Source organism: Lactuca virosa, chromosome 5, assembly GCF_052849685.1.
Source record: "Lactuca virosa cultivar CGN04683 chromosome 5, Lactuca_virosa_CGN04683_v6, whole genome shotgun sequence".
In the NCBI taxonomy this organism is placed as follows: domain Eukaryota; kingdom Viridiplantae; phylum Streptophyta; class Magnoliopsida; order Asterales; family Asteraceae; genus Lactuca; species Lactuca virosa.
In genome coordinates, this window is record NC_136430.1 from 314399438 (window position 1) to 314416377 (window position 16940).

Consider the following 16940-nt stretch of genomic DNA (forward strand, 5'->3'; position numbering starts at 1 on the left):
GTACTTGCAATTATAGTTATTAGACTTATCCAAGTGGGAGACTGTTGGATTAGGTGTCTAAGCCCATAACTATATTTGGTATGTACTTGACCCGATAGTAGCATAGTTCTTTTGGGTTGCCTTCACCAGAGCAACTTGACTGGATGATTAGTGGAGAAAGAGGATATTATGGTTTATTAATATATTATATAAATAATATATTAAAAGAGAAATCATATTGCTTAATTAATATTGGTCAAGAATTAATTAACAATTAATTTTTTGATCAAAATGTATTAATTGAACTTAAGGGACTGGAATTACAATTATAAGATAATTGGATTTTGGGCTATGGATCCTTTGGATCAAGGGGTGGATGAAATCAAGGAGGAAGCCACCTTGAATTCGTCCAAAGGCCTTATTCCAGAAAGTTCTATTGGACTGCTTAAGGCCTAAACTATCCAATTAGGGTTTTGACTAAAACCTAGTAGCTCACCTATAAAAGGAACCCTAGGGCTTCAGAAATCGGCTACCAGAGAAACCCTAGAGATCTAGAGCCGATTTTGAGCCTCCTTCCCCTCTCTCCAAGATCATCCAACTTGCTTTGGTGTTTGTGATCAATTAGAGGTATTACATTTGTGATACTAAGCTCTTGAAGGTTGAAGATTCTTGCTACTATTGAAAGGTAATCATCTAAACCTATTTAGTTATAGATTTTGATTTTAGTATGCTAGAATTAGGGTTTATAAGTTTTGGATGATTTGCATGTACGATAGAGAAAACTAGATCCAAAGCTTTAGGGTTTGCATGTGCACCATAGGATTGATGTAATTCTCAAAACCCATCACCCCAAACCTTGATATGTGCCAACGAGGGAACCTTCCCTGTCCACATCTCGTGAGGTGTTTTGGCAACCTTCTAAGTTGGGACTAGATTAAGGATATGGGCGACAATCTCTAAGGAATACCCTCAGAATGAGATAGGTAACGAAGCTCAAGTCATCATGGAACGAACCATGTCCAACAAGGTTCGATTGCGCCTCTCAGCCACACCATTCAACTGCGGTGTCCTAGGTGGCGTCAATTGCGAAACAATTCCGCATTCCTTGAGGTAGTCGTGGAATTCAATACTAAGGTACTCACCTCCTCGATCGAATCGGAGCATCTTAATTTTCCTGCCCAGCTGATTCTCCACTTCTTGTTTAAGCTCTTTGAACTTTTCAAAGGTTTCTGACTTGTGCTTGATTAAGTAGATATACCCATATCTGCTATAATCATCGGTAAAAGTCACATAGAAGCGGTTCGCATCCCTTGTGGTGGATCTAAAGGGTCCACATACATCCGTATGTATGAGATCCAATAAACCCTCACCCCTTTCACAAGTACCAGTGAAGGGTGACTTGGTCATCTTTCCAAGTAAACAATATTCGGACGTGTCATCCGTCTTGAGGTCGAATGACTCCAACACTCCATCCTTTTGGAGTTGGGCTATGCGTTTCTTGTTGACATGTCCAAGACGACAATGACACAAGCATGCTTTGTCAAAACCATTGGATGAATCAATGTGCAACACATTATTTCCTAAGTTATCTACAACATTCACAGTTTCATATACTCCATTACAGGGCAATGCTTCAAAATAGAAAGTACCATTCAAGAAAGCATTAATAGAACCAATTTCATTATTAAACGAAAATCTAAAACCTTGTCTGTACAAACCATGAAAAGAAATAATGTTTCTCGCCATTTCTGACGAATATCAACAATCATTTAAAACTAAACCTAACCCACTACTAAACACTAAAGAGTAAACTCCAATCTTGGTGACAGGCGACGCTTTCCTATTCCCCATGATCAGGTTCATCTTCCTATGCTGCACATCCCTACTTCTTCTTAGACCCTGAAAATCAGAACAAATGTGAAAAACACATCCTGTATCAAGGACCCAAGAAATAGCATGTAATGAGTTGGTAGATTAAATAGTATAAATACCTGCGAAGGAGGGCTTTATCTTCCCATCCTTGATGTCCTGCAGATACTTTGGGCAGCTTCGTTTCCAATGCTCTTTGTCGTGACAATAGAAGCACTCTGCTTCTTTCGGGTTGGAGGAGGGGGCAGCAGAACCAACTTTGGTCCCACTAGAAGAGGATCCATCATGGGGTTTACTCTAGTGACTCTTAGAAGGAGCCTTCCTCTTCTTTCCTTTCCCTTGCCTAATAGCCAAGACAGGGGCAACAGTAGTAGAAGCAGATGCAACATATTTGCCTTTTAGACTACTCTCAACAGTCCTTAGCAGGCCTTGAAGCTTGCTCAGAGTGACCTCCTCCTTGTTCATGTGATAGGTTATACGAAACTGGTCATAACAAGGAGGAAACGAGTGTAGAATGATATTTATGGCCAACTCCTCGTCAAAGTTCACATTCAACTTTAGCAAGCGGTCCACAAACCTTTGCATTTTCTGCAAGTGGGCCGTGATGGATTCTCCATCCTTCATTTTGGTAGTGATCATCGAGGCGATGATCTCATACCTCTCCTGCCTAGCACTTTGATGGTACCTTTCCATCAAATCTTGGTGCATCTCGTATGGATAGTAGTCCTCGTAGGACTTTTGGATTTCAGCATTCATTGTTGCGAGCATGATGCAATGAACCTTCGTAGCATCTCGCTCATGAGTTTCGTACGCATCAATTTCCTCGGGAGTAGCAGTGTTCACGTTAACCTCCTTCAACTCCTTGTAAAGAACATACTCTTTGTCCTCGTAACGGGTGACCATGCGTATGTTGTGGATCCAATCATTAAAATTGGTTCCATCAAATATCACCCTCCCACACAGGTTCATGAGTGAGAATGAGCCAGAAGGGCTCGAGCCAGAAGCGTTGTTGTTTTGAGTAGACATCTGAAATAGAAAAGGAACAAAGTTTAGATTAGATAATAATCCCCAATTAAACACCCAAATGAGAAATTAGGGCTAGGACCCAACATGATTATTTACAATTCAGAAGAGGGATGCCGTGATCTAATCGCAAATAATATGAAGGTAGGTAAATTACGATTTACCAATTTCCACCATGAAAAAAGAAAAGGATTTTAAGTTTTAAATGAATTGAAATTCCTAGATTCTTTTGAGATTCATTTAACTTTTCAATGTCATGTTTAAATCTCGATTATGCCCTTCAAGTTTGTGACTGGGATACCGAGGATCACAAACAAGGTGTGAATAACCATGCAAATGTACTTGGTACTCTCGATGTCATTTACCACCTAATCAATGTGCCGGTTAACCACACACGCTCCATTGATCTATGATAAACATCGAGCTAACCTTTTCCATCCTTGCTAGTCCCAAATTAGTATGTCGGTTAACCACACACGCTCCACTAACGACTTGACAAGGTGCAAAGTGTAATTTCATGGAATAGCATACATTTTCATATTTTTCCTAAAGTAACTAAGATTGGGAATTTATAAAAAACATTTAGTTACTTTATATAATCATTATGCTTATTAATGAGGAATTAGTTGTCCTATCCTACCCGTTCGGCTAACGACCCTCCACCAATCAAGGAAGCGGTGGGTGAGAGTGGACACCCATTAAACCACCATTTTATACGCAGTAACCTTATACCCCCTTATAGATCGGTTTCGTGAATGAGGCCTACTAACGGTAAGACTGACTTATCTTATACATATATATAATTATTAATCTTTTAATATTATAATAGTATAAGGGTTGAATTTTAAACTTTTAAAACTCTAGGGTTTAGAATTTAAATAATTTAAAATTAAAACTATTAATCAAAAATTTAAATTCCAAAACTTGAGGGAAGGTTTTGAAACTTTTCAAAACCTTCTAGATCAAATTTCAAATAATTTAATTAATCAAATAATTTGTGATTATCTAAATTTGACCTAATTCAATTTATGGCAAGATAATTAATTTTAAATAATACAAATAATTTATTTTATCATATAAAAATGTAATTATCTTATTATTTAACAATTATCTTTTAATTGAATGAGGATAATCAATACCATATTGAAAAAAATAGGATTTTATCAATTAAAAACGTTTATGGTAATTATCCCAACCCAATTAGAGTTAAAATCCCAAAAAACCTGCTAACAGATGAGCCGACTCGCCGAGTCACTGACTGTACTCGTTGAGTAGCCCTGACTCGTCGAGTTCACCAGGGGACTCGACGAGTTCATCAGGCAGAAGCAATTTTTTCGACTTTTTAAGCTTTGAACAATTTAGCTATGCATCAAATACAATAGAAAAATGACCTACGCTCTGATACCACTGTTGGGTTATGAGCAAAACATCAATCCTATGGTGCACATGCAAACCCTAAAGCTTTGGATCTAGTTTTTCTATGTGTACATGCAATAATCATCCAAAGCTTGTAAACCCTAATCTAGCATACAACAAAAATCGAAACCTACATCTAATGAAGAGTTAGGATATTACCTTTGATTGTAGCTTGATGATCTTGAGCTTTTGAAAACCTAACACCTCAAATGTGATGCCTCTAATAGATCACAAACACCAAAGCAATTGGAGAATACAAGAGAGAGAGGGAGGAGGCTCAAAAGTCGGCTGGCTATCCTTCTTAGGGTTCAGTGGCCGATTTTGGCTATCCCAAGGGTTCCTTATATAGCTGAGCAGTTAGGGTTTCAGTCAAAACCCTAATCTATTTGCTTAGTCCTTAAGCAGCCCAAAGGATCCTTCCAGAAGGCCCCTTGGACGATTTCTATGTGGACTCCCACATAGAATTCGTCCATTGCTTCCTTATGGATCCTAAGCCCAACTTTGTAACTATCTTATAATTACAGTATCAGTCCCCTTGATTTAATTAACCTCTTTTGACCACAAAATTAATTCTAAATTAATTCTTAACCAATGTTAATTAAATAATATGATTTATCTTTTAATATATTATTCATATAATATATTAATAAATCACTTTTATCCTCTTTCTCAATTATTCATCCAGTTAAGTTGCTTTGGTGAAGGCAACCTAAAAGGACCATGCTACTACCGAGTCAAGTACATACCAAATATAGTTATGGGCTTAGACACCTAATCCAACAATTACTTAATCAAGTAAGCTATATATGGGTGATTCGTTTGACTTAATGTCGGAATATAGCAGAAAGCCCCCCAAGGAGTCTCAGGTCATATAATTTACAATTTTACCCCTTCCATGTATTATTATACATAACTGTCATCTGATACCAGTTAGATTATTTTTTATTTTGCAGGATCATTTCGTTTTTATAGTCACTGTGTTCATGTACCTCCCATGGAAGTTTACACAAGACGAAACCATGAAAAGAGAAGTTATAATCAACAATCGAAGGAGAAAACCCAACTAAGTGCAAGCATATACACGAGGAGAAAACCTAACTACGAGCATATGTTTGAATAACACAAATATCCGGTTTTCTTGAAATTTTACGTTGTGTTCAAGTTGAGAAGCTTCAGAAGGTGAGAAACCCTTGAATGTGTTCAATTTAGCATCAGATTCATGGCTACCAGGCGCTTCTTCCCCTTGTGTCGACTTTCTTCTGCTCTTTCTCTTTTGTTACTTGGTTCTCTGGCCAATCGGGGAAGTTGACTTTGCTTGAATCGTTTCAACATGAACACCAAGATCAACAAGTGACTTCTCCAATACCTTAATCAAACCTAGGGCATGTAAATTTGAGCAGTCTCCAACGATGTCAGGTGAGCCTAAGGTGGTTGGCGAGGTGAAGTCAGCTGGAGGAGAAGTAACCTAACGTCGTCGGTGGAGATGTTGTTGGCAAGGCGAGGCGAGGTGAGGTGAGGTCGCAGAAACGTGTTTCATTAAAATTATAAAGTGACAGTTATAGAGGACACACGTTCAAGATAAAGCGCCCTTCATGTTTTTAATTTTTTTCTTGAGACACTAATTTAAGGGAACATAATAATGCGTGACCTAAATCCTTAATTTTTTTGGAGAGATGACACTATTTTAATGTCACTCTCTTTTGTGTAACATAAATCAGTGTGTGTCGTGGTTTGAGTGTCATTAAAGGCATATATTCTAGTAGTGAATAACACCACTTGCAACCCCTCTATTACATGTGAAAGGGAAGAAACATAGCTCTGGGAACAAACATAATATTAACCCATTGATTATGGTAAAGGAACTAGAGGCCACCGATATGGTATTTAGGAGCACGGTTAGGAAGTTGTTGTCGACATGCTTTTCGAGTCCCACTTGTTAGTTCCGGCTGTGGAGACGACGAATAGCTATGACAGATGGTGGCGAGTCCACCTGCTCAACCAATATCTTTCAGGATTCTTGAATCAAGCCCTGGAGCTTCAGAAATCAACTTGAATAACGAACACGCTAATTCGGTCACTTTTTTTAGTACTCGATCAATATGTATCTACAAAAAAAACCCCATAATCATGTTCTAGTTGAATTTAGGTTTATATTTAAGTTTGTAACAAACCTGCAAGGTGGAGGCCGTTGTTGTGGACTTGGGGGATCAGGAGCCATCCTGCAATGAAATGAGTCCCTCCATCGAACTGCTAGTGTGTGTTCTTGGAAAGGGAGTTCAGGGTACTCGTGGAGCTTTCGTCTGATTGAAATCAATTAATCTTTATCTACTTTTTGTTGTGCTTAAAAGTTGCGTCTCGTAGTCTTCATCGATATCTACGATTTGAATTGATGAAGGAAGTAAAACCTAGAGTGGTAGGAGGATTCCAAAGTAAAGAAAAATCAAAATTTGAATCATCTTCTACAATTAGGTCTTCTGATGCAATCAGGGCGTGTAACATTCGAACCAAAAAGGAAACCGGTACTAACCATTCCTTTACTCGATAGAATTTTGATTATTCTATATATTTTTAATTCCTGAATTGGATTGAGAGAGGAAAAGGAGGATGGGGAATTTTTTGACTTTTCAAAGTCAAGGATGAGGGAAAATTGGTCAATATCTATGTGTCAAAGGGATAACTTCATTTTGTCCAAAATATTGATAGGATAAAAACAATATTAATAAACAAAAAATATAAATGAACAAATATGCAAAATATAACAGGGATGATCTGTCATTTTCCGTTTTCTAAATTGTTAAAAATTAAAATAAAGTCTCATTCGCCCCAGTACATCTAATTAGAAAACCGAATACCCTAGGTCGCGCACCAGGGATTGTAATGGCACTCAAAAACGAGCACCAGCAACGACAGCCAAAGACAATGAAGACCTTGCACACTTCCGAACCGTCGGAAGATACTCAATTGATTCATACGCTTGCGCCTGAGATCATTATCGAAATTCTGTTGAGGCTTCCTGTTGAATCGCTATTACGGAGTAGGTCTGTGTGCAAGTTATGGCGCTCTATAATATCCGATCCGCATTTCATCAAATCTCATCTCAGTTTCTCAATTAGCAACAACCACTATGCATTTCATCGATTAATTTTCAGTACTGTGCCAAAAATAAGTATAAAGAGTTGTCCTCTTTATGATGTGTTGTATGATGGATCCGTTAACGCCTTAGAGCTTAATTATCCATTGAAACATTCTCTCAAATCTGTATGGATCGCCGGTTCTTGCAATGGATTGTTATTAATAACTAACGAGGACTATACTCTGTTTATTTGGAACCCTAGTACTCGCAGATCAAACATGTTACCCAATAATGGTGTTAAATCACGACTTGGGTGGCATGAAAAATATGGTTTAGGGTGCTATGAGTCCACTGATGATTACAAAGTCGTTGGAATATCTAGTATTTTCAGAGATGACAGCGATGGAGCCAGGTATGATACCATAGTGAAAATATACTCTTTGAAAACTGGAAATTGGAAGAAAACTGATGATTTTCATAATGGTTTTCCTTTGGATGGTTCTGTCACGTTTTTGAATGGAGCTTTTCATTGGGCGGCTAGTCGAAAATTTGGGTCATCTTATTCATGGACAATAGTTTCTCTTGATTTAGCAAAAGAGACGTATGGAGAAATTTTGCAACCTGTGTACGATGAAGGTGATAAGGATCTGACATTGGGGGCTGTGGGAGAATGGTTGTGTGTGCTTTGTGATTATTATAAAGTTTGTGCAGATGTATGGGTGATGAAGGTTTATGGGGTGAAAGATTCTTGGATTAAATTGGTTTCTATTCCATATCTCACTGATCCTGGGTGGGATCAATTTTCAGTGCCTTTGTGTATTTCAAATGATAGGAAAGTTTTGTTGCAATTCGGGTTGAAATTGGTTGTGTATGATTCCAGGAATTGTTCATTCTCAGAGATTCAGAAGTTCAATGAATGTCTTGATGCATTTACCTTTGTTGAGAGCCTGGTTTCCCCCATTTTCGTTAGAGCAGGAGCTGTAAATAACAATGATGGCTGATATCAATCTAAACTTGCCTTTTCTGGTCATCAAATGGTAGAATATAATCACTTACACCCCTTTATTTTTTCTATTACTTTCTTAAATATTCAAACACCAATTTCTGCTCCATAGTTTGCAAATGCTCATCACATAATCCCTTTAGAATGACAACCAAACAACCCATAACTTGACTTCACATTCATGTTAGTTGTAGTTAGACATATCTTGTATACAATTTTTCTGTGGAGGTCTTGTTTATCCACTTGGCATGTTAATTATTTCTTGGAACTTTGCTGAACTTTTTGGACTTGTTTCGGCATTCTGGTAACACTTATCTTTTGTTTCTATCTTTATTTTCTTGATTGTACATTTTGTATGACTATATTGGGTGCTTCAGATTAGCTCTGAAACCTGTCATTCTGAAAAAAAAGATTTGCTTTGAAACAAGATATTTTGGTAGTTGTTTGTGGATTCTGGTAAAGCTGACCTTTTGTTTGATTCTTCATCTTCTTGGTTTTATGTATTTGTTTGTGTAGAAGGATTTTGGGGGCTTTGGACTGTCTTTTAAACAATGGAAGTACTTTTGTATATTGGCCGTTGACTTTAGAATTTTTTGCTGATGTGTTTTTTTTTTTTTTTTTTTTTTTTTTTGTGAAGTTGTTTCGATACTTCGACATATCATGTTTTATTTGAGTTGTGAAAGTTGTTTATTTTAATTCATGTTACTGAATTGTGAAAAAAATTGTGTTTAATGGAAATATCTTTTCTATGTTTTGCTCTACATACCAATATAACTGGAATTTGACCTATATTAAAAACCAAATTACACACGAAAAGATATGTGCAAATCAAGGAGTAAAGGAAATCAGGCAGATGTTCAATCAATAAATAAGAAATCAATGGAAATGTAGTAAGGGGTACAAATTGGAAAGAATGAAAAAGTTAGAAACCCAGCTTTATTCGAATACGTGTTTGCTTTATTCGTTTTAGTATCTGGTATTTTTAAATTTTAATATTTCGGAACCGGTTTCGGCGGTTACCCTGCGGGTAACGATTTCTACAAAATGGAAACCGGAATCGGAACCGGTCCTTGGCGGTTCTCATTTTTAGGAACCGGATCTGAAACCAGTGACCTCGGTTCCGGTTCCAAAAGCGGGTACCCATTATCCGTGTTCAGCCCTACACTTTAGTGACTTAATTTACAAAATATAAAACACGATATCAAAATTGAAATTTTATGTAAACTTGATATTTTTTTACACAATTTGCCCAAAAATAATAGTTAAAAGTAGCGGTGTTGATCAGATAATTTTTCGGATTTCGGGTAATTCGGGTTGGGTAATTAGGATTTTTCATGTTAAAAAAATACTCATTACCCGACCCAAATTAAATTCAGGTAATTCAGGTAGTGGGTCGGATTTTGGTAATTCGGCTATTACCCGAAATATATAATTTTTTTTTAATTGCACCTGAAAATAAATTTAATGAAATAAATGCGTCGTGTTTTATTAGTCTTGTTTATATAAACAAACGAGACAGTTAGTCAAACTTTAAACATTGAGATTTTTTAGTTAATAATACTTAAGATATCAAGTAATATTTTAACAGCTTAATCTAATCTAATAAGATGTTAAAAAAACAAGTACTTAAAGATCTCAGTTTAAAATGTTTAAGATAATTGTAACCATAAGTTTTGTCATGTTCTAAAATTTCGTCAAAATAATGAGTTTGTTAGTTGCAATAAAAACTATAATTTAGAAAACAGTTAAGTTTTAAAGAATATGGTGATATATAAACAATTATTTTTAATATTGTTAGTGTCATATTGTCATAATAAAAAAAATTCATGTTTTACAATAATGATAGTTAGTTTAAGTGTGATCAACTACCTGCTACAAGTACAAGCTCTACAAATTTTTTTTTTTTTTTTTAAATAATTCGGGTAATTCGGGTTTACCTGAAACCCAAAAAAATACCCTATACCCGACCTGAAAAAAAATTGGGTTACCCGAATACCAGAAAAAATTTATCCGATACCCAAAAAAATCGGACGGATAATTCGGGTATAGGTATTTTCATTTTCGACAGGGCTAGTTAAGAAGTTATAATTACTATTATCCTTATATTTACCAACTGTCTAAAAAACAATAAATTTTCTTTGTAGTTACAGAAATACCATGATATTTCACCAAATGATCCCTATATTGTACAAATATGCATAAATAGTCCTTGAGTTTCACAAAATTATAAAAAAAAAGTCAGTGTTTCACAAAAATAGTCCCAACCTAAAAGCAAAATTACAAAAATCTTCCATGTGTTTCACAAACTTATAGAAGTTGTCCCTTACTAATATCGAAAGAACATAAATGGTCTATGTGTTGCACAAAATTATAAAAAGGTCCCTTCCCAATAGAAAATTTATAGATATGGGCTATGTGTTTCATAGAATTACAAAAATAGTCTACATGTAAGTATATCGAAAATAAAAGATTAATAAATGCGCTACAACTTACAAAGCATCCCATTGCTTGTAACTATATAAGGGGATATAGTGTAAATGTATATGGGACCCCTCCGAACATCCTTATTTCTACACAAAATTTTCACAATACCCATATTTATAGAAATACATTTACAAATACTCATATTTTAGCAGAAAAAAATGAAGTTCAAGCTTATTTGACAAATAAAAGTAATTACCTGATGGTCCGTTGTAGACACCGGTGGAATAGGTGTTATTAATTCTTAGAAGTAGATTAAATTTGTCGGTTAAAAAAAAATAAAATAAAATTTTAAACGTACGTTACCATCTTTTGAAATGTAGGTTTGAGTTTAATCTTTAAAAACAACCTTCCGGTGGCCACCACCTAGGACGATGGAAAATCAAACCCCGCCGCATTGCAGTCTCCAGAAAATCATCATCTTTATCAGTATCCCCGCCGGCCTCAACTTTTGCCTCCCGCTTCAGTATTTTGCAAGCACGATTCAGGGTATCTATAAATACGTCATGCTTTTTCTCTGTCTCAATTGAAATTGAAAATGGCAATCGTCCTTTTCCTTTGGGATACACATTATGGTCGTCTATTTTGTTTAAGCTTTTTTTGACTTCTGTATAGCTCATACTCACCTCTTTTTCTCTCATGGGCATTTCTACAAACACTTTAGGTACGTCTTCCACAACCCAATTTTTAGCAGCATTACTTTCCTCCGCTTCAATCTGTCCAGTGTCATTCACATCAACTATCAGTATGTTGTTATCTTTATATTCAAGAGACCTAGATCTGTTTTCCAAAAACTCTAGATTATCCGAGTCGTTCGTTATGTCAATCGTCTGTTTTTTCTTTCTCTCATAAGTATCTTCGACCACCATCCTCTGTTCGTCTTGAACTCCGCTGCTTTCCACTTCATCATCAAGAGATGCAGTCGTTGTCTTTGCCGCCGGCACCTGACCGTCGTTGCTGGAGTTCTGAGAAGAAAGTTGATGTTCTGGGGGAGTTTGGTAATCATCAGAGCTTTCCGGCACAGAGAGCATTATTATTCCGGTGGCCTGTTCAGATGCCTCGTCCGATGACGACGACGATTGCATGCCGCCTGACAAGTGAAAACACCTCTGATTTGCGTGCGAAATTAACGGCAAGACTGAAACCTCTCCTTCTGTGACTCCATGGGTTAACTGTTAAGGATGATAAGTGAAGCAACAATTTGCTCGACGTCGCCGGCCTTCTCCCTATTGGCTTCCAAACAATCGCTTCCAACCGCGCTATATTCGTTCCTTGTTTTCAATAGTACTTTTTCCCGCCAAGTCTCTCGTCTTTCCCGCTTTTAATAGTTATTAAAAAACTAAATAATGGCAATGGTAATCATTAGTTGTTCTCCAAATGTAACACAGTATTTTACTGTCAAATTATTTGTTATTAAGGCATCAGGTTACCTATTGCCATCATTTGAGTAGATTTTTTAAACTATACCCATTGAGGGTAACCCCAATCAAGCCCAGCTCTCTATTTAATATTATGATATTTACATAACATTGACAGGGAATCTTTTTGTTAGTGCTCCACCCATATTGTTGTTAGTAGTGGGGGATCCACCTTTGTGGTCGGCTAGAGTGAGGTGGCACCTTTATGCAGGTAGCTAATCATTTTGTAAGAGCTTTGTTTTCGAGAGCCCCCTTTCCTCCCTAATGATTGGGATTATCAATTGCTAAGCATTTACTTAGTCTTACATTTTCTAGAAAGGGGTTTTATAGGAAATCAGCAAGAATAAAGAGCATTTTATCAAGGAGGGGTATTTTGGGTATTATGTTAATTAGTTTGTTGCAACTTGCAACAGTGCTTATAAGAGGGTAGAGGGTATGTGCGTATCATGATTTATCTTTTGTGAAATCTGGACATTGTTCCTTTTGGAGAGTGACTTCTCGAATTTGCTAAACTATCTCTTTGTTTCTTAATCATTTGAGTACTATTTAGTGAAATACAATCCGTTCTACATTTTGTAGTTGCAATTATTGTTTTTATTTAGCTAGATTAAAAGAGTTCATAGCATCAATATATAAGTGAGAGTAAGAGAAAGCTTACCAAATGTCTTAATAAGATTTGAAAATACAATCTCCCTATCTAATAAACGAAAGTAATATGCCACGTGTCCCTTCAAAAACACTGATTTCATCCAATGTTAAATACCGTTTTTGCCCCTCTTTGATATAGATTTCAATATATAAGGTATGATATAGATTGCAATTAAGTTGATTTATTTTTGCTGGAAATTCAGATTTAAAATTGGAAGATAAGAGTGTATTCCTAAATTATAGGAATTGTCATATGGAGATTGCATGTCAAATTCTATTTTGCTGGAAATTTGATTACTAATCAACAGTGTGTGTAGGGATTCAAATTACTAACGACAAAAATGGTAAAATCAATTTGATTTTATCTTTGACAGAATAAAAAAAATATGCTAATTTCAGCAATAATTAGTGTCTATCTAATCACATCCCTAAATATACGGTTAATTGATAATTGATATATGTTCCCATTTATGGTTTATAAGTTTATATTATATGCATATATTTTCAACATACACGAAAAATGTAAAACTTGGTTGCTATTTATTGTAAAATTACATGTTAACAAAGGACCAAATTTGAAAAAATGGCAAAAAATGTAACAAGTTATTAACTTCTTATTACAGTCTATTTCTAAATAATTAATATAGAAGTCTAAACAAAACATATATCTTATTAATTTAATTGAATTTTTTAAATATTTGATTTTCTATTATCATTTTTAATTATTAATATTGTTTTTTTCTATCTTACCCGTGGTTTCCACGGGTCGTAACTTAGTGTTGTAATAAGAAAAAATGAAAGTATAATGCTATGATAATAAGAAAAAGAAATTACATTGCTATTTCTTGCATTTAACATTTTTTTTCCTTTTCTGATATTCTAGGTTTTATATTAGCACTCGGCTTTCCTCATTATCTACAAACACCAAAAACTGAAATAGATGTCTGTACTCTTATACTACGTTTACATTACATGATTATTTGTATATGTTTATGTTGAAAGCGAAACATTTCGGTCGTTTAAATTATATCTATATTTTTCTTATTTCTTCCTTAAATATGAAACAAAATGCAGAGTATGAAATAACCAACAATATCATGAAACAAAATGCCGAGTATCATTTATTCAAGCGTGACTGACAGTTATCAGAAATAACTTATCGCAACACTATTAAATTGACATATAAGATTAACCACACAACTAACAAAGCAAAACACGTGTTATTTGCTAGCTTATCTATATATACACATATAGATATTGCATCATGAATCATGATGATGGAAGTTGACTTGACTTAATCAAGCTGTATAGCAGTGTCATAAGCAGCCCCAGCCTTCCACGCGCTAGGAATCAAATTCTTAAGCTGGACCCACTTTGAACCAGAACTCCCTGTCACTTGGATCCTTACGTTTATAGCTCCCTCTGGTTGTCCCCTTGGTGGGTTAGGCATGTCCCACACTGCTCCATATGCCCTTCTCATACACACCCATTCCTGGCAATCCTCCTGAACCCATCAAAAAGATAACTCAATTATATCAATGTACTTTTATTCATTAATCATATAGATTTTTATTTTTCTTCTCAATAAGAAAAAAGTTGAAAGTACAATGCTATAATTGGGAAAATTTTCCAAAATACAACGCCATAAGTTAAATAAAGTCTTTACCTGCCATATTTCAACGGCTGTGATTTCACTGACACCAGCTTGATATATAGCAATGAGAGAAAGGTAGTCAGGGAATCTACTGTGCTCATGAACTTTGAACATGAGATTATAGCCTGAATACTGGCAAGGAATCCTCTTGTATTCAACATCAACCACCCCATATGAGAATAACGCTTCAGCTAGTCCTGGAAGAGCGAGTTTGTTGTAGGCACGGGTACTCAGGATGAAGTCCGTGTTGTCTCCTTCACCGTGGTCTGTCACCACCACTTTCACCCCGTTTTCACTGCAATGCTGCGGAGACTTGCACCGAACCTGAAAAGTGAAAGTATCATGGCTTTTCTTTTCATTCAAACATATCAATAAACCCCAAGCTTCTTTTTGCAAAAATGAACAAAAAGTGGCAACGAATTTACGTTTCTGTAATCGGTGGTTCTTGCATACTATGATGTTATCTTGGTTTTGTAATTTTCGTTTTCAACTAAAACTGTCTAAGGAAAATGGTTCAAAGTTTTAATAATTTTGATAGTTTTGAAGATTCTTCATCTCCACATATATGGGAAATGCATTTTCCAAAGTCACTCGGTACTCATAGAGAATATACTTTTGGAAGAACACTAATGCTTGTTGATGTCACTTTCATGATCATGGTTTGTTTTATTTTTTTAAAAACCTTTTAGGCATCCTGTTTTTTTTTGTTAGGCTTTTTTGGTTGCATATGACAGGGTATGCAAACAGATATGCATTAGACTAGGACCGGAGAGTGTCAATTTTTGTCCTATGCAAAAATGATGGGATGGGACAAAATTTTGGGGATATTTTTCTACGAAAGATGAGAAGGGCGTTTACGTCTTTTTCACGTATAAGTGATGAAAAGGGTGAGTCCTAGACCCACCTTGTCTAAATTGCAATTTTTTTTTTTTATCTCATTGACATCGGTTCCTGTTTCGATTCTCGCATAATGTATATGTTAAACACAGTAGAAGAATTGTAACTTGTGTATCAAAGGGGGCCTTCACATAGCATGCAGTCGTGCAACAACATGACTAACCAACAAGTGAGAGTGTTTTTGCCTTACCTGATAGCATGCTCCACAACCAGTGCCATTCTTGAAGAGCCTAGAGACGCCACTCACCTCACCACCATTGATGGTGCTTCCATAAGCTTTATACCCACAAGCACCAGCTGATACATTATGATTGTTTCAGTTAGAATAAAAATACTGTTTTAATAAATAATAAAAAAGAGAAAGGAGAAAGGAGAAAGTATTTATTTACTTGGAGTCCCTAAGCAATCAGGACTACCGTAATAAGTTGCTCTAGAGGAGACATAATAGTCTTGACTGAAGCAAAGTGAAGGCAAAAGAAGGATAACAATGACACACATAAGAGAGAAACAGTTGTCTAGTGTTAAACCCATGCCTTATGAGTTTTCTTTTCCCACAGAAAGTGACGAAGTCTGTGATCAGATACTAGAAGTGGGTGGGAAGAAACGATATTTATAGATGAGATCATGAGGATGGGACTTAGGTAAATCTCCACTTAAGAAACTATTGAAATGGCCAAGTGGGAATTAAGATTGGATCAACACCAAAGAGAGAGAAAGAGACCAAATTTACTTTTATATCTTTATGGTTAGGTGAAGTCCATCTGAAAGACAACCTATGCGTAGGGAATAGATGCAACTTGAACTTGGTTCGGAGAATCTATGGGCGAATGAGTAAAGTATATTGATGTTGTTTCACTTTATGTACTAAAAATTTCTGAAAAAAGAAAAACGTTTTTCTTCCAGCAACCTTTATTGACCCATATAGCACAAAATCCACAATGACCTCGATCCACATTAGAAGTAAAGCTCGGACACTACTGCAGAATGAGACTCGAACCCTCACTTGTTTTAAAAAGACATCATCTCGTAACCAATTGTGCTACACTGTGGGGGCATGCCATATATATCTTATGTTTTAAGTCGATGTTATGTTCTTCTGATCACATATCCATGTCATAAAACAACATTTTCAAAAAACTCAAAAGAAATTGTTGCATGTCCCAGCTCACTAGTTTGCTCCTTTCCATAATCTTCTTTCTCTAGTTCATTTAGGTTGTGTTTGTTACACTGGATAATACTTTATGGGATGAGACAAGATCCTATTGCAAACGTTTTCTAATGTTATTTTTGATGAGGTAATTGTTAGTGATTAGGATTTAGCCCCAATCTCTTTAGGTTTAGATTAGGTCTCTTATATATTCCTATTTATATGAGGTTTAACCTTATTATTTATCAATGAAACATTCTATTATATAACATGGTATCAGAGATGTAGGTTAAAATTCTACGGCCGACCACAACCCGCTATCGCCACCCTCC

General features: G+C 35.8%; 2 protein-coding genes across 2 annotated transcripts; one reads left to right on the plus strand and one right to left on the minus strand.

Moving 5' to 3' along the window:
* Positions 1-7118: 7118 nt before the first annotated feature.
* LOC145111738 (F-box/kelch-repeat protein At3g23880-like) lies at positions 7119-8652 on the plus strand. The gene has a single exon (XM_079047989.1). It carries the CDS (start codon positions 7165-7167, stop codon positions 8359-8361), a length of 1197 nt encoding a protein of 398 aa, XP_078904115.1. The 5' UTR covers positions 7119-7164; the 3' UTR covers positions 8362-8652.
* A 5356-nt stretch (positions 8653-14008) lies between these two features.
* On the minus strand, positions 14009-16063 carry EXLB1 (expansin-like B1). Its single transcript, XM_079047136.1, has 4 exons — positions 15851-16063; positions 15652-15758; positions 14577-14888; positions 14009-14414 (listed from the first exon to the last, which is right to left on the minus strand). The coding sequence occupies exons 1-4, from the start codon at positions 15990-15992 to the stop codon at positions 14205-14207; spliced, it is 771 nt and encodes a 256-aa protein (XP_078903262.1). The 5' UTR covers positions 15993-16063; the 3' UTR covers positions 14009-14204.
* Between the last annotated feature and the right edge of the window lie 877 nt (positions 16064-16940).

Bases quoted from the DNA above. Each gene is read 5' to 3' on its own strand.
- LOC145111738 (XM_079047989.1), top strand. From the start codon at position 7,165: ATGGCACTCAAAAACGAGCACCAGCAACGACAGCCAAAGACAATGAAG.
- EXLB1 (XM_079047136.1), bottom strand. From the start codon at position 15,992: ATGGGTTTAACACTAGACAACTGTTTCTCTCTTATGTGTGTCATTGTT. The intron at 15,759-15,850 runs GTAAATAAATAC...ATAATGTATCAG, and splicing joins TGATTGCTTAGGGACTCCAA to CTGGTGCTTGTGGGTATAAA. The intron at 14,889-15,651 runs GTAAGGCAAAAA...TTCACTTTTCAG, and splicing joins GTTGTGGAGCATGCTATCAG to GTTCGGTGCAAGTCTCCGCA.